Source organism: Saccopteryx bilineata, chromosome 3 (assembly GCF_036850765.1).
Source record: "Saccopteryx bilineata isolate mSacBil1 chromosome 3, mSacBil1_pri_phased_curated, whole genome shotgun sequence".
Lineage (NCBI taxonomy): Eukaryota > Metazoa > Chordata > Mammalia > Chiroptera > Emballonuridae > Saccopteryx > Saccopteryx bilineata.
This window is the reverse complement of record NC_089492.1, coordinates 47,758,793-47,782,052: the sequence shown is the minus strand read 5'-3', so window position 1 is coordinate 47,782,052 and position 23,260 is coordinate 47,758,793. Positions and strand designations below refer to the sequence as shown.

Here is a 23,260-nt window from a genome sequence, read left to right as displayed (position 1 = left end):
TATAGAGTATTTGAAACAAAGAAATGCTGCCTTCCTTCAATATTTTGAAAATTAGGCTTCATTTCTTTATTCTGTTTTGGACTTAGAATTTGGTTGAAAAGTGTTTTACCTAGCAAATCATTCTTTACAAAATGTAATACTGTCAACAATATTATACAGAATAGTCAATATTTCTGAAAACAGACTTTAAAAACTTACTTAAATTATGAGTACACATTTACATGTAAAGTAGTGATATCTCAATAATAGTTGTTTATTCATTATAGCCACCTCATCAAAGACATCTCTTGGGTAAATAGGAATAAATCTTATGATACATGCAGTCAGAAGCAACATTGTTTACCGTAGTGTCTGGGAACACAGAGGCACTCTATAAATATTTATAGAATGAGAGATTGATTGATTGATTGATTGATTTTGCGAGAGAGAGGGAGAGAGAGAAGAGAGACAGGAAGGGAGAGAAATGAGAAACAACAACTTGTAGTTGCTTTAGTTGTTCATTGGTTACTTCTCATATGTACCTTGACCTGGGTGCTCTAGCCAATCCAATGACCCCTCACTCAAGCCAGTAACCATGGGATCACTTCTATGACCCTATACTTAACCAGTTACCCTGCACTCAATCTGGTGAACCTACACTCAAGATGGTGACCTCAGGGCTTTGAATCTGGTTCCCCAGTGTCTCAGGTTGACACTCCATCCACTGTGTCACCACCTGGTCAGGCATATTTTAAAATATTTTCTTATTCTGGGCTTTCCTCTTCAAATTAGAATGGTGTTGTATCAAAATCTGACATTTTAACTAAGAGCCTTTGCTATGTTATTAATTAAAATAGAATTTTATTTGGATTTTCTTTATTTTTTTTTCCCCTGAAGTGGAAGCGGGGAGGCAGAGAGACAGACTCCCACATGCACCCAACCGGGATCCACCCGGCATGCCCACCAGGGGGCGATGCTCTGCCCATCTGGGCTGTTGCTCCGATGCGACCAGAGCCATTCTAGCACCTGAGGCAGAGGCTATGGAGCCATCTTCAGTGCCCGGGCCAACTTCGCTCCAGTGTAGCCTTGGTTGGGCGAGGGGAAGAGAGAGATAGAGAGAAAGGAGAGGGGTAAGGGTGGAGAAGCAGATGGACGTTTCTCTTGTGTACCCTGGCCAGGAATCGAACCAGGACTTCCACACGCAGGGCCAACACTCTACTGCTGAGCCAACTGGCCAAGGCCTGTTTGGATTTTCTTTACTGTGCTACTAGTTCCTTCTAAGAGTGACATTTTTGTTTTTGTTTCTTTAACTGCTTTGGAGAATGTTTTTTTTTTTTAATTTTTTATTATTTTTTTATTTATTCATTTTAGAGAGGAGAGGGAGAGACAGAGAGAGAGAGAGAGAGAGAGAGAGGAGAGACAGAGAGAGAAGGGGGGGAGGAGCAGGAAGCATCAACTCCCATATGTGCCTTGACCAGGCAAGCCCAGGGTTTCAAACCAGCGACCTCAGCATTTCCAGGTCGATGCTTTATCCACTGCGCCACCACAGGTCAGGCAAGAATGTATTATTTTAAGAACCCTAATGTGAAACTTAAGAAGGTTTCATGGTAACTTGGTCAGACTTACCAAGTGATCCATATGTGGAACAGCCATGAGGGAGTTAGAAAAAAGCATGGATGGGGTGTGGATGAAGATGAACTGTTTATATTGTTCTCTATATTGATTTGGGTTTCATTTCTCATTTTTTGGTGTATATAGGACTCTCAAAGTTAAGGTCAATATAATAATTCATGGGTAGAAAGATGAAAAAAGGTGTTGAATAGAATAATGAAAATGAGTGTACTTGCTTTTTAGTGTCTCAGCTGCTTTTCTTATCAATCCAGGCTAAATAATCCTGGAAACTGAAGCTGTTGTTTGGATAATAGAATATATGTGAAAATTCATGTTTTGCTTTTTTTTTTTTTTCCATTAAGTTGACCCTGGATTGGAAGTGTAAAAAGAAAAGGTCATTTTCTCCTTTGAGCAAATTGAATGTTGAGGATAATTTAATAGAATTACACAGAGAAACTTGGTTGTATTACTACTTACATCAAAACTTTTGTTTTTATGTTTAATAGAATGAATTATTCACTTGTGAAATACGGTGTAAGTACCACGAGCTAAGTAGTTAATGTGTTTGTGATTTCACAGGAAATCAGTTCCCAACACACAGACCTGCTGAGCCTTGATCCAGGCGCTGTCAGTGCTGGCTGCCTGGCTAGTCTACAGCAGCCCGTGGGCATCCGCCTTCTCGAGGAGGCCTTGTCCCACTTGGCACCTCAGGAGCCACCTGCCAAGAAATTTCGGGGGAGGCATCGCTTCTCTCCTGATGTTCTCAGATGGATGGAACTTGCTAAGTAAGTTCTATGGTTTGGGAGACCAATAAAGTTCACCAAAGTAATGCAGAAAAATCTTGACTTCGTTTTGGCAAAAAATAAACAAATGAAGTTGATAGTAATGCTTCTATAAAGCTTTTGGAAAAATCTTTCAGGTTGAGTAGCATTCCATAAATCAAGAACAGTTTCCATGAAAGGAATGTTTCGCCCAAGGAGAGAGGTTAATTAAACCTGATTATTTCTTTTTCTATATAATCTTCAGACTCTCTTTAGTGTCCTATTGAGTGTGGCTGTAACTTAACAATTCCTAGTATTTTGAATGTTTTTGCTGTTTTGCTATACCGAATAGAGGATGATGTATCATTTTCAGCATGATTCAAACTTTTAGGAACAATTCAGTCCAATTGTTTTGCTTTGTTTTAATTTGAGGGGAAAATTCTATTTTGTAATTACACTATTTTGTATTGTATCTGATTCTTCCCTTACCTGTGGTTTTATCATAAGAGATCCAGTACCTGATTTCTGAGAAGCCTGTTGGATTAGGTTGAAATTTACTTTGAACTTCTATTTTATAGGACTGAATTTTAGATCTTCAAGTTTTAGGGAAACAAGTAAAAGTTAAGATACAGATTCCTTGCACTTTTTACTGTTTTGTAGTCTTTCTTAATTGAGATTATGAGTGAATAAGGCATTGTGTCGGGTGCTGAGAAGAATTAAAATATGAATTAGACATTTTTCACAGACTCAGAAAACTAACCATCCAGTAGAAAATGTCTGTACTTATATACATAAGTAACCATAATACAAAGTAGGACGAGGTGAGTTCTTTGAGGCAAGATAAATCCTAGGACATTGCAGAGAGTGCCTCTGGCTATTTTGTCTTTCAGATGTACAGGGGAGGGCAAAAGTAGATTTACAGTTGTGATTAAGCAAAACATATTCTGGTATTATTATTTATTTTTGTATTATTTTCCATGTAAACCTATTTCTGCCTCATCCTATACGTGAACAGTAGGTTACACTTTTGTGTATTTAGTATTTTCAGGGAGTGAGAACTCATGTATTTCCTAGGTAAATGAAGCACACACTTTTAAACATTTTTTTCTAACTTTAATACTGTCTCATACTTTTGTACATAATGTTTTTGCATTCCTTTCAAGCAGTTTTGAAAGTACAATTGAGCCTTTTCTTGAAGTGCCAAAGTCATGGTTTTGCCCATGTTATCATATCCGTAACCCAGGGATCTTGGAGGTGGTGTAGGGTGGGTGTGAGGCCAACCTCTTTTCTGAGTTCCTGAAAAATGTGTGTAGCTCTCATCTTCTCTTGGGCTCTTGAGCTGTGAGTTGTTAAAGTTTAAAGTTTACTTTTTTCTTACCTTTAACCTTTTATGAGTGGGGCAATAAGAGAGCCATATGTGTAAGATTTATATTATCTAAATTTGGAACAGTAGGCTCTGAGAGAGAGCACATGGGGCTCTTTTGATATAAACACCTGAGATTTCATATCAGGGAAGGGACCAAACTAGAGAAAAACCAGGGAGGAAGCAATCTTCATTTGGCTGGTCAGGTGACTGCAGATTCAGGAAGAGTGACATTTGTATTGAGACTTAACAGTTGGGGGGGAAGAATTTCCACAGGGGAGAGAGCGATCTTATTAAACATGCAGTTTAAAATATCTTTAAGGGGGAAGCTTGATTATTGGGGCTAAGCAGATTCATGTTAATGTAAAAAGATAAATAATACTCTAGCAAATATTTCTGCTTTCTCTATGATTAAAGTAATAAAACCTAATGACAACTTCAAATTTTTTTAATTTTATAATTTTATAAAAAATATATCTTTCAGTTAATATATTACATGTTGATTTAATAACATTTTATTATAATAAATACTTTAAAAATATTGGGGTATTCATTAATTTGGACTTTTTTTTCTTTGGTTTGTTTTATAGACTGTATAGATCGATTGGAGAATATGATGTTCTCCGTGGCATTTTTAACAATGAAATAGGAACAAAGCAAGTCACTAGGAATGCATTATTAGAAGAAGCCAGAAGTGATTATTTTGAAGCTGCTAAGCAGTATAATGAGGTAAAATTGATTAGTAAATGTCAGTTGATTAAACAGTTTTGTTGTCTGGATAAAAAAACTGTTAGAGCTTCATAATTTTTCAGCTTTTATTCCTTAGATTTTACACAAAGAGCAGAGAATGGTTTCATAATAACCAAAATGCAAAATGTTGTTGTATCTCTTACTCTTTTTAAGGACACATTGTTAAATAAAAGAAAAAGCATTTCATAAATTACTAAATACTATAAAACTATAAGATACTTCAATATCTGTTAGTGTTATATTATTTCTGTTCACATAAATTGTTTCCCTTTAGCAAATTAGACATTTATGAAATAGTAAGAATTGGTTTTGGAAGGTGACTATAAATTCAGTTCTATACATTTTGTCTTTGAGTTGCCAGTGTCTATGCCAAGTGTAGATGTTTAGCAAGTATTTGAAATTCAGGGACTAACCTATGAGACTCGTGAATGGATAATTCAGGTTGTAAAATTCTCTGCAGTTTCCTATAAATGTCCTATTTTCTGATTTTCATTCTAAGAACTTTGTAAGTAGTACTGATTTAAATTAAATTATGGGTCCTTTAAAGTCTTCATTTTGTTAATTGGCTTCATTATTAAGTTTTTCAGAGAAATGGTTTTTCTCTTGGTTAGGGTTTTTATATTTATTTGTTACTATATTTTTTTGTTTGTTTTTTTTCCTCCCATTTAATGTTACTCTATTTTCCTTTTTCTCTCCCCTTATCATAAACCTGAAAATGATGGGCCTTACTGTGAATGTTATACTACTAACATTATTTTAAATATATTTTATTTGTATTCTTTTGAGCTTTGTAACATAATCTTTGGAACATTTTATTGCCAGGCTCTCAGTAAACAAGAGTGGGAGGATGGTGAGCCTACAGAAGCTGAGAAGGATTTCTGGGAACTTGCATCCCTTGACTGTTATAACCAACTTGCTGAATGGAAATCATTGGCATATTGTTCTGTAGTTCATGTTGACAATGAGAACCCTCCAGATCTAAATAAAATATGGAATGAACCATTTTACCAGGTGGGTTGAATATTTTTTTGAGTCACTGAAATAACTAATTCAGATGGTCAGGTGTCTTATAATTAATGAAGTTGCTTTAAACTTTCAAAAATAGATAGTAGTTTTGAAGTACAGGTATTAGGATATTTATATAACCTGACTTTCCCTACAAACTCCATAGTATTGTTAAATCGCTTACTATCTTCAGCTAACTCTTTCAAAATAAATGGCACCCATTTAAAAATAAATATTAATATCTCTGGTATGAAGACAAGAAAGACTATTTCCTATTGTTTCCACACTGGGTCACGGGCTACTCATGGGCCTGCCGCAGTTCCTGAAGCAAGACAGTATCCCACTGACAGGGTCACCCCAACTCTCCAATGAGGCCACTCTCCTGGTGCCTCTCACACTGCTGCTGTGTTGTCTATGTTTAAAGATTCCTCACTTTGTATGTAACATCCACTTATCTTTCAGCTGAAAATACATAATTTCTACTTTCCGTAGAACATGTCCCTATATATTTTGTGTTTTCACAATGAGCAATTTTAGGTGAACATGTCTTAAAAAGCACAGTTTTTAGTTTTGAAAAGTATTGTACGTAATTACTTTGGCTCTAAATCTCAATAATCTATAAAATTATACTAATAAATATGATAGTACTAAAACATTAAATAATTAAATACTCAAGTTCACTTTGTGGAATTACATGTAGATTTTTTTATGTTCCTTAGGAGACCTATCTACCTTACATGATCCGCAGCAAGCTGAAGTTATTGCTTCAAGGAGAAAATGATCAGTCCCTGCTGACATTTATTGATGAGGCTGTTAATAAGGAACTCCAGAAGTCTATTATAGAGCTTCATTATAGTCAGGAATTGAGTCTTCTTTACATCTTACAAAATGATGTTGACAGAGCCAAATATTATATTGAAAATTGCATTCAGATTTTTATACAGGTAATACAGATATACCAATCTAAAATGTGCAATTGTCTGATTTCTGTGATATTTTGAAAGTCAGTAAACTCATGAATAAAAAAATAAAAAAATATTTTATTATTATTTTTTTTTTTTTTTTTTTTTTTTTTTTTTTTTTTTTTTTTAATAAATTTTTATTAATGGTAATGGGATGACATTAATAAATCAGGGTACATATATTCAAAGAAAACATGTCTAGGTTATTTTGTCATCAAATTATGTTGCAAACCCCTCGCCCAAAGTCAGATTGTCCTCCGTCACCCTCTATCTAGTTCTCTGTGCCCCTCCCCCTCCCCCTAACTCTCCCTCCCTCCCTCCCATGTCCTCCCTCCCCCCCCACCCTTGGTAACCACCACACTCTTGTCCATGTCTCTTAGTCTCAATTTTATGTTCCACCAATGTATGGAATCATGTAGTTCTTGTTTTTTTCTGCTTTGCTTATTTCACTCCTTATAATGTTATCAAGATCCCACCATTTTGCTGTAAATGATCTGATGTCATCATTTCTTATGGCTGAGTAGTATTCCATAGTGTATATGTGCCACATCTTCTTTATCCAGTCTTCTATTGAAGGGCTTTTTGGTTGTTTCCATGTCTTGGCCACTGTGAACAGTGCTGCAATGAACATGGGGCTACATGTGTCTTCACGTATCAATGTTTCTGAGGTTTTGGGGTATATACCCAGTAGAGGGATTGCTGGGTCATAAGGTAGTTCTATTTGCAGTTTTTTGAGGAACCACCATACTTTCCTCCATAATGGTTGTACTACTTTACAGTCCCACCAACAGTGAATGAGGGTTCCTTTTTCTCCACAGCCTCTCCAACATTTGCTATTACCCGTCTTGTTGATAATAGCTAATCTAACAGGGGTGAGGTGGTATCTCATTGTAGTTTTGATTTGCATTTCTCTAATAACTAATGAAGCTGAGCATCTTTTCATATATCTGTTGGCCATTTGTATCTCTTCCTGGGAGAAGTGTCTGTTCATGTCCTCTTCCCATTTTTTTATTGGATTGCTTGTTTGTTTGTTGTTGAGTTTTATGAGTTCTTTGTAAATTTTGGATATTAGGCCCTTATCTGAGCTGTCGTTTGAAAATATCAGTTCCCATATAGTTGGCTGTCTGTTTATTTTGATATCAGTTTCTCTTGCTGAGCAAAAACTTTTAATTCTGATGTAGTCCCATTCATTTATCTTTGCCTTCACTTCTCTTGCCATTGGAGTCAAGTTCATAAAATGTTCTTTAAAACCCAGGTCCATGATTTTAGTACCTATGTCTTCTTCTATGTACTTTATTGTTTCAGGTCTTATATTTAGGTCTTTGATCCATTTTGAATTAATTTTAGTACACGGGGACAGGCTGTAGTCGAGTTTCATTCTTTTGCATGTGGCTTTCCAGTTTTCCCAACACCATTTGTTGAAGAGGCTTTCTTTTCTCCATTGTGTGTTGTTGGCCCCTTTATCAAAGATTATTTGACCATATATATGTGGTTTTATTTCTGGGCTTTCTATTCTGTTCCATTGGTCTGAGTGTCTATTTTTCTGCCAATACCATGCTGTTTTAATTATCGTGGCCCTATAATATAGTTTAAAGTCAGGTATTGTAATGCCCCCAGCTTCATTCTTTTTCCTTAGGATTGTTTTGGCTATTCGGGGTTTTTTGTAGTTCCATATAAATCTGATGATTTTTTGTTCCATTTCTTTAAAAAATCTCATAGGGATTTTGATGGGAATTGCATTAAATTTGTATATTGCTTTGGGTAATATGGCCATTTTGATTATATTTATTCTTCCTATCCAAGAACAAGGAATATTTTTCCATCTCATTGTATCTTTTTCGATTTCCCTTAACAATGCTTTGTAATTTTCATTATATAGGTCCTTTACGTTCTTTGTTATGTTTATTCCTAGGTATTTTATTTTTTTTGTTGCAATCGTGAAGGGGATTATTTTTTTGAGTTCGTTTTCTAATATTTCATTGTTGGCATATAGAAAGGCTATGGACTTTTGTATGTTAATTTTGTATCCTGCGACCTTACTGTATTGGTTTATTGTTTCTAATAATCTTTTTGTGGAGTCCTTCGGGTTTTCGATGTATAGGATCATATCATCAGCAAAAAGTGATAGCTTTACTTCTTCTTTTCCGATATGGATGCCTTTTATTTCTTTGTCTTGTCTGATTGCTCTGGCCAGAACTTCTAGCACCACGTTGAATAAGAGTGGAGAGAGTGGACAACCCTGTCTTGTTCCTGATTTAAGGTAGAAAGTCCTCAGTTTTATGCCGTTTAATAGGATGTTGGCTGATGGTTTATCATATATGGCCTTTATCATGTTGAGATATTTTCCTTCTATACCCATTTTGTTGAGAGTCTTAAACATAAAATTGTGTTGTATTTTATCAAAAGCCTTTTCTGCATCTATTGATAAGATCATGTGGTTTTTGTTCTTTGTTTTGTTGATATGGTGTATTACGTTAACCGTTTTGCGTATGTTGAACCATCCTTGAGATTCTGGGATGAATCCCACTTGATCATGATGTATTATTTTTTTAATATGTTGTTGTATTCGGTTTGCCAGTATTTTGTTTAGTATTTTAGCATCTGTATTCATTAGAGATATTGGTCTGTAGTTTTCTTTCTTTGTGCCATCCTTGCCAGGTTTTGGTATGAGGGTTATGTTGGCCTCATAAAATGTGTTTGGAAGTATTGCTTCTTCTTCAATTTTTTGGAAGACTTTGAGTAGAATAGGAACCAAGTCTTCTTTGAATGTTTGATAGAATTCACTAGTATAACCGTCTGGGCCTGGACTTTTATTTTTGGGGAGATTTTTAATAGTTTTTTCTATTTCCTCCTTGCTGATTGGTCTGTTTAGGCTTTCTGCTTCTTCATGACTCAGTCTAGGAAGGTTGTATTGTTCTAGGAATTTATCCATTTCTTCTAGGTTGTTGTATTTGGTGGCATATAATTTTTCATAGTATTCTACAATAATTCTTTGTATTTCTATGATGTCTGTGGTGATCTCTCCTCTTTCATTTTGGATTTTATTTATTTGAGTCCTGTGTCTTTTTTCCTTGGTGAGTCTTGCCAAGGGTTTGTCAATTTTGTTGATCTTTTCAAAGAACCAGCTCCTTGTTTTATTGATTTTTTCTATAGTTTTTCTGTTCTCTATTTCATTTATTTCTGCTCTGATTTTTATTATCTCCTTTCTTCGGCTGGTTTTGGGTTGTCTTTGTTCTTCTTTTTCTAGTTCCTTAAGGTGTGAAGTTAAGTGGTTTACTTCGGCTCTCTCTTGTTTGTTCATATAGGCCTGAAGTGATATGAACTTTCCTCTTATTACTGCTTTTGCTGCATCCCAGAGATTCTGATATGTCGTATTTTCATTTTCATTTGTCTGTATATATCTTTTGATCTCTGCACTTATTTCTTCTTTGACCCATTCATTTTTTAGAAGTATGTTGTTTAGTTTCCACATTTTTGTGGGTTTTTCCCCCTCTTTTTTGCAGTTGAATTCTAGTTTCAGGGCTTTATGATCAGAAAATATGCTTGGTACAATTTCAATTTTTCTAAATTTGCTGATATTGTCTTTGTGGCCCAACATATGGTCAATTCTTGAGAATGTTCCATGTACACTAGAGAAAAATGTATACTCTGTCGCTTTGGGATGAAGTGTCCTGTAGATGTCTATCATATCCAGGTGTTCTAGTATTTCGTTTAAGGCCACTATATCTTTATTGATTCTCTGTTTGGATGACCGATCTAGAGCCGTCAGCGGTGTATTGAGGTCTCCAAGTATGATTGTATTTTTGTTAGTTTTTGTTTTAAGGTCAATAAGTAGCTGTCTTATATATTTTGGTGCTCCTTGGTTTGGTGCATATATATTAAGGATTGTTATGTCTTCTTGATTCAACTTCCCCTTAATCATTATGAAATGACCATTTTTGTCTCTGAGTACTTTTTCTGTCTTGTAGTCAGCATTATTAGATATGAGTATTGCTACACCTGCTTTTTTTTGGGTGTTGTTTGCTTGGAGTATTGTTTTCCAGCCTTTCACTTTGAATTTGTTTTTATCCTTGTTGCTTAGATGTGTTTCTTGTAGGCAGCATATAGTTGGATTTTCTTTTTTAATCCATTCTGCTACTCTGTGTCTTTTTATTGGTAAGTTTAATCCATTTACATTTAGTGTAATTATTGACACTTGTGGGTTCCCTACTGCCATTTTATAAATTGCTTTCTGTTAGTTTTGTATCTTGTTTGATTCTTCTCTTTTGTTTTTCTATCATTTGTTTTTGTTTGTTTGTGTTCCATACTTCTTTCCTCTGTTGCTACCTTTTTTAAGTCAAGTGTTTTTGTGGTGGTTTTCTCAAGGGTGGTTACCATTAAGTAATGAAAAGGGTACCTACCATATTCATTGTAGTACCCTATCTTATAAGTATTTCTGCACTTCATCATCCTTTGCTACTGTTAATCTCCATCCTCTCCCCCCTTTTTTTCCTTTGCTGTCACAGTTTAAGTTTGGTTTTATTGTGTTCTTGGTGGAGCTGTTACTTGTGGTGTTGTTTTCTTTTGTTCTTTGAATCTGGTTGGAAAACCCCCTTTAGTATTTCCTGGAGTGGGGGCTTTCTGTTGATAAATTCTCTCATCTTTTCTGTATTTGTGAATGTTTTTATATCTCCTTCATACTTGAAGGATAGCTTTGATGGGTATAGTATTCTTGGCTGAAAGTTCCTCTCTTTCAGGGCTTTAAATATTGGGGTCCACTCTCTTCTAGCTTGTAGAGTTTCTGCTGAGAAATCTGATGATAATCTAATAGGCCTTCCTTTATATGTTGTACTCTTCTTTTCCCTGGCTGCCTTGAGAATTTTTTCTTTGTCATTGGTTTGTGTCATCTTTATTATGATGTGCCTTGGAGTGGGTTTGTTGGGGTTAAGAAAACTTGGTGTTCTGTTTGCTTCTTGAATTTGAGGCTTTAGTTCCTTCCACAGGCTTGGGAAGTTCTCGTCTATTATTTGTTTGAGTATATTCTCCATTCCATTTTCTTTCTCTTCTCCCTCTGATATACCTATTATTCTTATGTTATTCTTTCTGATGGAGTCAGACAATTCCTGTAGGGCTTTCTCGTTTTTTATTATTTTTGAGTCTCTTTCTTCTTCTCTCTGTTGTGCCTCAAGTTGTTTGTCTTCTATTTCACTAATCCTATCTTCAATCTGGGCTGTTCTGTTAGCTAAGCTTGTTACCTCGTTTTTCAGCTCGTGAATTGAGTTTTTCATTTCTGTTTGATTTGTTTTTATAGTTTCAATTTCCTTGGTAATATATTCTTTGTGTTCATTGAGTTGTTTTCTGATCTCCCTATATTGCCTTTCTGTGTTTTCTTGTATATCTCTGAGTATTTTTAAGATTTCTAATTTAAATTCTCTGTCATTTAGCTCCAAGGCTTCCAATATGTTAAGTCTTTTCTCCATAGATTTTTCCACATCTATTTGTGTTACCTCTCTTTCTTTTGTATCCATAATATTCGATTTCCTCTTTCTTATCGGCATCTGAGGGTGGTCTTATTGATAGCACGCGGGCGCACTCCCTGGCGGCTTGAATGAGCGTCGCTGCGGTACCTTCCTCCACACCCTCGTCTCTCAGATTCAAGTGATAACAGTCCTTTTGCTTTCAGTTTGTGTGGAACTCCGGAATGCTCCGAGGATAAATTTTTCTGTTTCTAGTTGATAAATTTGTTGTGATTTAGGGGAGAGCTGTCGGACGCGCTTCTCACGGCGCCATTTCCGTGACGTCACCCCTCATATTTTATTATTTAATATCACCCATTTCCCTTTTTTTGTATTTTCTTCTAAAATCTCTTTGTTTTTTGTCATAATGCCTTTTTAAATTCTTTTTTTCTGTTATAAAAGTTCCATTTTCTTTGTTGTTTTTTCTTAGGTTTTATTTTTCTCACACTGCTGAAAAACACTTGAGAGGAGACATTTTCCATTTGGAATAGTGGGATTTGAGTAGAAGTTTGGGTTTTTAGTGTAGAGGAATATCCCTATTCATTTTCTGCCATTTTGCCTTCTGGCCTTTTTACTTGTCTGAGAATCTTTCTCTTATGTAGTTTATTTTTGAAGTCAATGTCATTAGGATAGTGGCTGTTAACATTTATTGGAATACATTGATCATAAAAGCATACTCATTTATTACCATTTATTTTTAAACTTTTGTGAAGTTGATTAGTATACTAAAGAGGAAGTTTATTAAAAAGAGAGAATTGGCTTCTATACTTAGAAATTTACATTATAGGATGTTATAATTTTTTTAAAAGTATTTTTAAAAGTATTTCAATACTTTTAAAAAATAGGATATAATAGACCATTTATATTGATTGTATTGATTTCACTAAAACAAAAGTTATTGCAAACCTAAATTATTTTTGAAAACTAAATTATTTGTTAATTGCTTGTATGACCTGATTATTAACTGCACTGACCCACATTGTATAATTGATATATTTCTATGGTGTTGCTGTATTTCACATTTTATAAAAGTGTATTAAAATTTAAAGTCTTAAATTGATTTATAAACAATGCTAAATGTCTTTTTTCTAGAACTATTCTAGTATTGATGTGCTTTTACACAGAAGTAGACTCACCAAATTGCAGTCCATACAGACTTTTATAGAAATTCAGGAATTCATCAGCTTTATAAGCAAACAAGGTAATTTTTTAACCTACCAGTATTATTTTCTTTTATAATTATGGAAGAATTTTGGCATCTGATTTTTTTTTTTTTGCTAAATGAAAGTGTATGTCTTTTAACATATGTTTTAGAAACTGCTTTGAGTTCATTCTATAAATATATATATATATGAGATTATTGTAATGAATGTTTAAAATAGTCGAGCTCTATTCTAGGCAAAACCAAATAAAACAGATTGCCCAACTTGAAGAAGCTTTCAAAATAGTGGGGTAACTTCAACACAGTGACACCTGCTGAGGCAGAGGTGTGCACAGGATCCCATGTGAAGCACAGATGACGGAACCTACCCTGGATTGAGGGGTGCAGAATCTCCTACAACAGGAGGAAACTGATTTCACTGTGGAAGTGGGAAAGATGATTGCAGAATGCCTACCTGATAGCCTGCAGCATCCCTCGAGGTGCCAGAAGTTCTGTGACTGGCTGCCAGGGGTCCTGGTCTGAGGGGAGGAGGTGCTGCAGTACTCAGACAGTGGTCCTTCTGCCGCCACCAAGTGGATTTCTTCCTGTTGCCTATAAGAGGCTACTCAGAGCCAAAAGGAAACAGTACTTCTTTGTAAATCTGAAATTTAATTTTTGTTTTAAATAATTAAAAATAACATGAAAGGCACTTTGCAGAGTACTAATAATCATTAAGTGCTTTTTGTTTTCCAAGAGGTATGTTATTCTCTTTTTTCTATATTGCCTTGTTTTTTTAAGAGCCATATGCAATGAAGGTGTTTTTTCTCTCCTTTGAATAGAGGATTAAAGATTCTATAATTTTCCCACACTATTAAAGTGAAAGATTTAGATTTTGAAGTCAGATTTAAGCTTGTGTTCTGTGTGTGTGTGAGAGACAGAGACAGAGAGAGACAGAGACAGAGAGAGGGACAGATAAGGACAGGAAGAGAGAGATAAGAAGCATCAGTTCTTCATTATGGCACCTTATTTGCTCATTGATTGATTTCTCATATGTGCCTTTGGGGGGGGGTTACAGCAGACCGAGTGACCCCTTGCTCAAGCCAGCAACCTTGGGTTCAGGCTGGTGTGAGCTGTGCTCAAAGCAAATGAGCTGTGCTCAAGCCCGCGACTTTAGGGTTTTAAACCTGAGTCCTCCACGTCCCAGTCTGACACTCTATCCACTGCACCACTGCCTGGTCAGGCTTTTTTCAATTTTATTTAGGCCTTGGTTGGTTGGCTCAGAGGCTAGAGCGTCGGCCTGGCATATGGACATCCAGGTTCGATTCCCTGTCAAGGCACGCAAGAGAAGGGGCCATCTTCTCTCCCCTTCCCTCTCCCCCTCACTCTCTCCCATCTCTCCCTTTTCCCCTCCTGCAGCCAGTGACTCAGTTCAGTCTTTTGTGGGGCACTGAGGAGATAGCTCAGCTGATTGAGCATCGGCTCCAGATGGGTTACTGGGTGGATCCCAGTCGAGGCGCATGCAGGAAGGAGTCAGTCTGTTTCCCTATCGCCCCTACTCTCACTTAAAATATTTTGAATATAATTTATTGGTTTTAGAGAGAGGAAGAGGAAAAGAGAGGAAGAAGGAGAGAAACATTAATTTGTTGTTCCACTTATTTATGCATTTATTGGTTAATTTTCATATGTGCCCTGACCAGGGATCAAACCCACAACCTTCGTGCATCAGGATGTTGCTTTAACCAACTGAGCTACTCAACCAGCATCTTAATAAGCTTGTGTTCTTAACTACTACTTTCCACCTATCAGGAAGACAGAAAACTAAAGCTTTAAACATTAGCAATGTGAAATTTAAATTTTATGAGAATTATCATCAACCTTTGAAGCCAGATAGTTTCAGATATTATAATTATTATGTAAACTTGTGCATACACCAGGACCTGGGGCAGTATTTCATAATTAAATTCAACTATGCATCTCTAGCTTAAGTGTTGAATATTCATATGAATGACATTAACAAAGACTATAAGTAGTCCTAGCCAGTTCAGATCCGGTTTTGCCAAGACAGTTGGCTGCAACACTATGAAAAACTTTTCTGCTGTCAGTGCTTGTGCTTTTTTGATTTTGGAATTGTGGATGAAGTGGACCTTTACTAAATGTAAAAATGTTATGTTTATTTCCCCACTTAAATACTTAAGAAATTGAATTTTGTCAGAATATATTCGATTAATAGGGAAATTTTGTGTTTCAGTTGTGAATGAAGAGACGAAATTTTATTTTGGACAAGAAAATTGAATTAAGTTTTTATTTACTAATGGCAGGCCTACATTGTAAGTTGATCTTCTCATTAAGTTGTGGATATAGTCACCGTCTAATATTATTTTTAGGTAACCTATCATCTCAAGTTCCCCTTAAGAGACTTCTAAAAACCTGGACCAACAGATATCCAGATGCCAAAATGGACCCAATGAACATATGGGATGACATCATCACAAATCGGTAAGATGTGATTCTTTTGAGTTGAAGATGGATTATTTTCTGAAATTTCCAGAACTGTTTTTCTCCCAAACTGTAGTTTAGCAAAATGTGGCGTTTGAGTCTTATACAGGGGGTTCTCAGGTTACGACACAGTTCTGTTTCTATGACAGTGACGTAACCCAAATTTATGTGTAAGTCAAAATACACCCTAGACCAGTGGTAGTCAACTTGGTCCCTACCGCCCACTAGTGGGCATTCCAGCTTTTATGGTGGGCGGTAGTGGAGCAACCAAAGTATAAATAAAAAGATAGATTTAACTATAGTAAGTTGGGGTTTTTTTGGGTTTTTTTTTCATTTTTCTGAAGCTAGAAACAGGGAGAGACAGTCAGACAGACTCCCGCATGCGCCCGACCGGGATCCACCCGGCACGCCCACCAGGGGGGGCGCTCTGCCCACCAGGGGGTGATGCTCTGCCCATCCTAGGCGTCGCCATGTTGCAACCAGAGCCACTCTAGCGCCTGAGGCAGAGGCCACAGAGTCATCCCCAGCGCCCGGGCCATCTTTGCTCCAGTGGAGCCTTGGCTGCGGGAGGGGAAGAGAGAGACAGAGAGGAAAGCGCGGCGGAGGGGTGGAGAAGCAAATGGGCGCTTCTCCTGTGTGCCCTGGCCGGGAATCAAACCCGGGTCCTCCGCACGCTAGGCCAACGCTCTACCGCTGAGCCAACCGACCAGAACTATAGTAAGTTGTTTTATAAAGATTTATTCTGCCAAGCTTAACGAAAATCCAACAAAGTACTTGGTAAGTAACTATTATCATATGCTTTAACTTGCTCTAACTATGCTTTATAAATTTCATAAAGTAAAGTTACTTCCCTACTTTATAAATCACCGTTACTATGGGACCAGTGGGCCATTAGAAAATTTTACTACTAACAGAGATACAAACGTGAGCGGTAGGTATGAAAAGATTGACTACCCCTTCCCTAGACTAAGTCACTAACCTATCCTAACACAGTTGTAAAATCATAATCTAGAACAAAAACACAACTAAGCCACTGAAAAAAGAAAGGGACATAAATATACTGTACCGCACACTGTACTGCGTATTCTTCAGCCGCGTGCAAACTAGTTCGCCCACGTAGTCCATAAGTACGACTCTAATGGAATAAGGCAAAACACTCACATCTCAATTTTTTAAAGTTTTTATGGGAGTGAGCGTCGTAAACTTGAGACATCATATGTCAAGACTGTCGTAACCTGAGGACCCCCTGTAGATATCTCTCATCTTGTCAGTTTTTTCATTGTTCTAACAAAACTTTTCATGTCACCAATATGTCTTTTTGTTACCAGTGGAAATGGAGTTAATTTATGGAATTACTGAAAAAAGCATTTTACAGCATCCACCTTTGGAGATTAGGCTTTCACAGTAAGATTTATTCGGGGTTGAAACAGAAGGCTGCATAATTATAAGATTCAGTGTCTCATCTCCCTCTGTCTCACCCAGGAAAAAGTCCAGTCTTGTCTTCATTAGGCCCAGTATAAAGACCAAAGTCCAAATGTTCTGTGCCATGGTTTAATCCAGAAGTCCTTATCCATTTAGCATACTCTGTGCTCTTGGCTGTGTCCTAGTTGGCACTATGTCCCAGGCTTGGAATCCACAGGACTGCCAGTAGCTGGCCAGTCTGTGTGGCTTTTTAGGACCACGTGGCTGCTTGGAAACACCCACAAAGTAACTTTTTCCAAGGAGGAAGAGAGTTTTGTTAAGCCTGTGTTTTTATCTGTGGGCTGAGAAGGACTAGCTCTTCTTTATTTTTTATTTATTTATTTTTTTTTTTTTCATTTTTCTGAAGCTGGAAACAGGGAGAGACAGTCAGACAGACTCCCGCATGCGCCCGACCGGGATCCACCCGGCACGCCCACCAGGGGCGATGCTCTGCCCACCAGGGGGCGATGCTCTGCCCACCAGGGGGCGATGCTCTGCCCATCCTGGGCGTCGCCATGTTGCGACCAGAGCCACTCTAGCGCCTGAGGCAGAGGCCACAGAGCCATCCCCAGCGCCCGGGCCATCTCTGCTCCAATGGAGCCTTGGCTGCGGGAGGGGAAGAGAGAGACAGAGAGGAAAGCGCGGCGGAGGGGTGGAGAAGCAAATGGGTGCCTCCCCCGTGTGCCCTGGCCGGGAATCGAACCCGGGTCCTCCGCACGCTAGGTCGACGCTCTACCGCTGAGCCAACCGGCCAGGGCTAGAATGGATACAATTTCCTGGTTCTTTGTGTATCAGTTAATTTTGGGTTGTATCTTAGGAATTATGAATATTATCGTGTGTAGACTCAGTTCTTTTAAAATTCTCAGAAGAATGCATATGGTATGATCCCACTTAGATTTGGATAGTAGACTCTGTCTTGCCTTCTGTTGGTTCAAGTTTGAGTTCAATTTCCTTCACTGTGTTGAGTCAATCCTGTCGGCCTCAGAGATAGGCTGAGACCTTTGTGACCTCACATACAGAATTACGGGATCCCTACTCTGGCTCTCTCCCCTCCAGGATTTCCATTACAGTCTTTGGTTTGCCTAGGCTCCTTTTCAGGTTTCTCCAGACACAGTACAGGAGGGTTTCTATCAGAACCTTAGTCACTCAGACTGCCACACTACTTCACACAGTTGTTACCCTCATGGCAACTCTGGGGAAACAGAAAAACCGGGAATCTTATCGCAGTGGCATTACCCTCTCCCATTTTTTATTTCCCTGCATAGATAGTCTTTTGTCTTTTATATACTCATAGAGCTCTTAGGTGATTTTATTTTCCATTTCATCAAGAGTTTCTAGTTGTTATCAGCAAAAGGATGGACTATAAGGGCCCACATTGACATACCAGAATCAAAATTCTGTTATTTTTAGAAACATGGTTCTTTTCCTGCCTCCATTCTCCACAATCTGATACAGGAACCAGCTATATACTATAAGACTTCTCTACCTTTGTTTAATTTGTTCCTTCTAGCTGAAATTTACTTATTTCCTCTATAAACTGAAATTGAATACATGTTTCAAAGCCCAAGAAAATGTTCACCTCATTTTGTAAAAAGTTATCCATATCTCCTACTTGTCTCCTCCCTCCTTTCTTTGAGCCCAAGGCATTTTATTCATACTAGTAGTATAACATTTATGTCTCATTCATCAGTTATTTCTTTAGGTATTTATTAAGTACTTATTTTATACCACTTTTACTTGCTTATTCTTATAATTAAAAACTTAAAGCTTAAAAAACAGTAGCACCTCTTGGGAAGGAGGGGGCCCTTGTTTATTGGGTAAGAGACAAGGAACATGGAAGGCAGATAGATTATAAGAGAGGCTGTATCTTTGGAATAACCAACAAAACAAGAGAAAGAGATGCATGAGACATGCTAGTTTTCTGGCTGCACTTTTTCTATGAATATTGAAATTAGTTCCTGGATGAACATAAACTTAGATGATTTTTGATCGGGGTGAATTTTGGATGTTAAGGTCCTTTGCCAGTGTTACTGACAATGGAAATAAAGTCACTAAAACAAAGTTGTATATGTAAATTATGATAAAAATAAAAATAATTTTATAGCAATACAGTGTTATATTTTAATATTTTCAGTGACTATAACCTGTTTGCTGCTTTACATTTTTCACCTTTTTTTTTTTTTACAGAGGCAGAGATAGACAGGGACAGACAGACAGGAACAGAGGGAGATGAGAAGCATCAATCATTAGTTTCTCGTTGCACATTGCGACTTCTTAGTTGTTCATTGATTGCTTTCTCATATGTGCCTTGACCGTGGGCCTTCAGCAGACCGAGTAACTCCTTGCTGGAGCCAGCGACCTTGGGTCCAAACCAGTGAACTTTTTGCTCAAACCAGATGAGCCCGCGCTCAAGCTGGCGACCTTGGGGTCTCGAACCTGAATCTTTCCGCATCCCAGTCCGACGCTCTATCTACTGCGCCACCGCCTGGTCAGGCTACATTTTTCACCTTTGAGAGTAGGACTTTAGATTGAGAAATATAAGGTTAAAAACAGCTTTTGACTCAACACAGGGTGTATAATCCATTCATTAAGAGAGAAAATTGTGAGCTTAAATGTTTTATTTTGTGGAGGTGGACGTAATTAATGATATCTGGAAAATTTTGTGGAAATATTCTTGGTTAGTTAATTAAAATGAAGATTAAATCCAATACCTAGAGTGTACATTTACAGTCCAGAAAATGAACAAAAGTTCAATAACTAGAATTTCTGTGAGTGCTATTCAGTAGTCTCCGATATGTCAAACATTTCTTTCGTGAGGCACTAATTCTCATTTTTCTTTGTTTTGTTAGATGTTTCTTTCTCAGCAAAATAGAGGAGAAACTTACTCTTCTTCCAGATGATCACAGTATGAACATGGATGAGGATGCAGATTCCAGTGACAAGATGGAAGTGCAAGAGCAAGAAGATATTTGTTCTCTGATTAAGAGCTCTAAGTTCTCCATGAAAATGAAGATGATAGAGAGCTCAAGAAAACAGGTAGGTACTCATATTTTTGTTTGTTATATCACAGAATTTTCTTAAATTAGTTTTATTCAACTTAGCTTTTCTTTAAAATCTGAATCGTAAAGATAATTGAGTAGTTAGTACTTTCTTTTCTTTATAAAAAAAAATTAAAGAAACACCTACTTAAAATTATCCAGAAAGCCTCTAAGGTTCTTATCAAAGTTGTTAATTATTTCAAAATAATTATTTTCTCATACTGAAAAAGAAAATAAGCTTAATAAGAGGTTTGATCTTCTTTAGCAAAATGAATGCTTACCAGTTATTTCAAATTATATTTAGATTTAGTTTGTGGAATTCTATTATTTGATAATAAGACTCTTTCTTAATGTAAGTATGCTTTACTTAAAAGTTGCATATAAACCGCCTGACCAGGCGGTGGCGCAGTGGATAGAGCATTGGATAGAGCATTGGACTGGGATGCGGAGGACCCAGGTTCGAGACCCCGAGATCGCCAGCTTGAGCGTGGGCTCATCTGGTTTGAGCAAAGCTCACCAGCTTGGACCCAAGGTCCCTGTCTCGAGCAAGGGGTTACTTGGTCTGCTGGATTCCTCTCCCCCCCCCCTCAAGGCACATATAAGAAAACAATCAATGAACAACTAAAACGCCACAACAAAAAACTAATGATTGATGCTTCTCATCTCTCTCCATTCCCGTCTGTCTGTCCCTGTCTATCCCTCTCTCTGACTCTCTCTCTGTCTCTGTGAAAAAAAAAAAGTTGCATATAAACCATTTAAGTGTGTCAAATCATATTTGATTAGACTATGAGAGCTTGTTCTTTTAATGACACTGTATTGAATGCTATTATAAAGCAAAGAATGTTAATATAGTAGAAATACTTAATATTTCTGTTTTGTATGTTTGTGTTTGTTCACTTACAGATTATTTTTTTGAGATGGATGTTGAATCATTTAAGAATGTTTATAATACAAATAACAGAAAACCCAACCCTAAAGGAAATTTATCAGTACCCATAAATGAAAAGTTTAGAAGGGTTAACTTTCATTTATTATCACCTAGCACCTGCTTTCTTTCCCTTGGTTCTCTCTCCCACCATATTGGCTCAATCCGCAGATTCTACATAGTGGTACTCTGATGGCTCCAGGCTCACTGTTTGTGGTTAGAAATGTCTGTGGATGTTTTATATCTTACTTCTTCCACACCATATCTTCCTGGATACAGTATTTCTCTATTTATTTTTTTTCTGGAAGGAACCAGCCATTGTCTCCCACTTCTCATTAGCTCTGATTATAACAGGAGATGCATTCAAGGCACTGAAGAGGGGTGCATGAGTCTTAGTGGAACTCAGGGTGTTTATCCAGATGGAAAGACAAGGGTGATCTATACTGCGACTCAAAGTTATCCAAACTGGGGGAGGAGCATGATTAGAGGAGGAAACAAGTAGATTATAAGTTCATTAGGTAGAAATATGTGAAAATCATCAAAATAGCCAAAGATTTTTCATATGGTACATTGGTGTTTCAGAATTTTTCAACAATATATTTATGTATAACGATAAGCTAAATGGAGTTTTTGTCAATACCAGTTATGTTGGAGATGGAAAGAAAAGGAATAATTTAAGTCTGAAGATGACATAAAAACTTCAGTTTATTTCATTTTACCTTCCTGTCCTCTCCAAAACTGCAAAAGTAGCGAAAGTATAATTTGAATTTTGCCTCTTTTCATTACCAAACACCTCATTGCTTCTAAATCATGTGGACCTCTGTGCAAAAAAAGCCCTACAATCAGGGTGATCAGGTGTGCAATTTTAAAATGCATTTTTGTTGTAGTGAGAAGAAAAGATCTGAGAAAGGGCAAAGCATTAGCAAGTTTTTATATTAATCCATGTGAGAGATAATGATGGCCATATCTAGGTTAGAGGTCAAGGAAATGGAGATGAGTAGACAGATTTAAGAAAAAGGAGAAGAAGGCTGGCACAGATGAGACATGAGACAGTTTGGGAAGAGAAAGGATAACACACAGGTTTTTGACCTGAGTAGCTGGGTGGTGCAGGAGGAAAAGTAGTTTGTGGAGAAGATTATACAATCAGCTCAAGACATGTTGAATTTGCAAGACCTGCCCTGGCTGGTTAACTCAGTGAATAGAGCATTTGGCCTGGCATATGGATGTCCTGGGTTCAATTCCCAGTAGGCACACAGGAGAAGTGACCATCTGCTTTTCTCCCCCATTCTCTCTCTCTTTTCTCCCTCTTCTCCTCCTGCAGCCAGTGGCTCCATTGGTTCAAGCATCAGCCCCAGGCACTGAGGATAGCTTGGTTGGTCTGAGTGGGCTCCAGCTTCAGGCGCTAAAAATAGCATGATTGGGCCCTGGCCGGTTGGCTCAGTGGTAGAGCATCGGCCTGGTGTGCGGAAGTCCCGGGTTCGATTCCCGGCTGGGGCACACAGGAGAGGCGCCCATCTGCTTCTCCACCCCTCCCCCTCTCCTTCCTCTCTGTCTCTCTCTTCCCCTCCCACAGCCAAGGCTCCATTGGAGCCAAAGATGACCCGGGCGCTGGAGATGGCTCCTTGGCCTCTGCCCCAGGCGCTAGAGTGGCTCTGGTCCCGACAGAGCGACGCCCCAGATAGGCAGAGCATCGTCCCCTGGTGGGCGTGCCGGGTGGATCCCTGTCAGGCGCATGCGGGAGTCTGTCGGACTGCCTCATCCACCCCAAATAGGGGTTTCCAGATGGATCCCAGTTAGGGGAACATGCGGAGTCTGTTTCACTATCTCCCTTCCTCTCACTTAAAATAAAAAATGGAAAAAAAAAGAATTTGCAAGACCTTTAAGACCATTAAGTTGTAATTTTCATTAAATAGTTTATACATAAGAAATCTAGCAGGCCCTGGCCGGTTGGCTCAGCGGTAGAGCGTCAGCCTAGCGTGCGGAGGACCCGGGTTCGATTCCCGGCCAGGGCACACAGGAGAAGCGCCCATTTGCTTCTCCACCCCTCCGCCGCACCTTCCTCTCTGTCTCTCTCTTCCCCTCCCGCAGCCAAGGCTCCATTGGAGCAAAGATGGCCCGGGCGCTGGGGATGGTTCTGTGGCCTCTGCCTCAGGCGCTAGAGTGGCTCTGGTTGCAACATGGCGACGCCCAGGATGGGCAGAGCACCACCCCCTGGTGGGCAGAGCGTTGCCCCATGGTGGGCGTGCCGGGTGGATCCCAGTCGGGCGCATGCG

The 23,260-nt window shown here is 38.1% G+C and overlaps 1 protein-coding gene across 2 annotated transcripts in view; it reads left to right on the top strand.

Annotated features, from left to right (window-relative positions):
* The window catches only part of PRKDC (protein kinase, DNA-activated, catalytic subunit), a 269,534-nt gene that overhangs the window by 194,872 nt on the left and 51,402 nt on the right, over positions 1-23,260 (top strand). For both annotated transcript variants that reach the window (XM_066266092.1, XM_066266091.1), the window contains exons 63-69: positions 2,170-2,375; positions 4,305-4,443; positions 5,287-5,475; positions 6,189-6,413; positions 13,019-13,127; positions 15,452-15,563; positions 19,874-20,060. In XM_066266092.1, the coding sequence (XP_066122189.1) occupies positions 2,170-2,375; positions 4,305-4,443; positions 5,287-5,475; positions 6,189-6,413; positions 13,019-13,127; positions 15,452-15,563; positions 19,874-20,060 (1,167 nt within the window). The remainder of the gene's footprint in view (positions 1-2,169; positions 2,376-4,304; positions 4,444-5,286; positions 5,476-6,188; positions 6,414-13,018; positions 13,128-15,451; positions 15,564-19,873; positions 20,061-23,260) is intronic.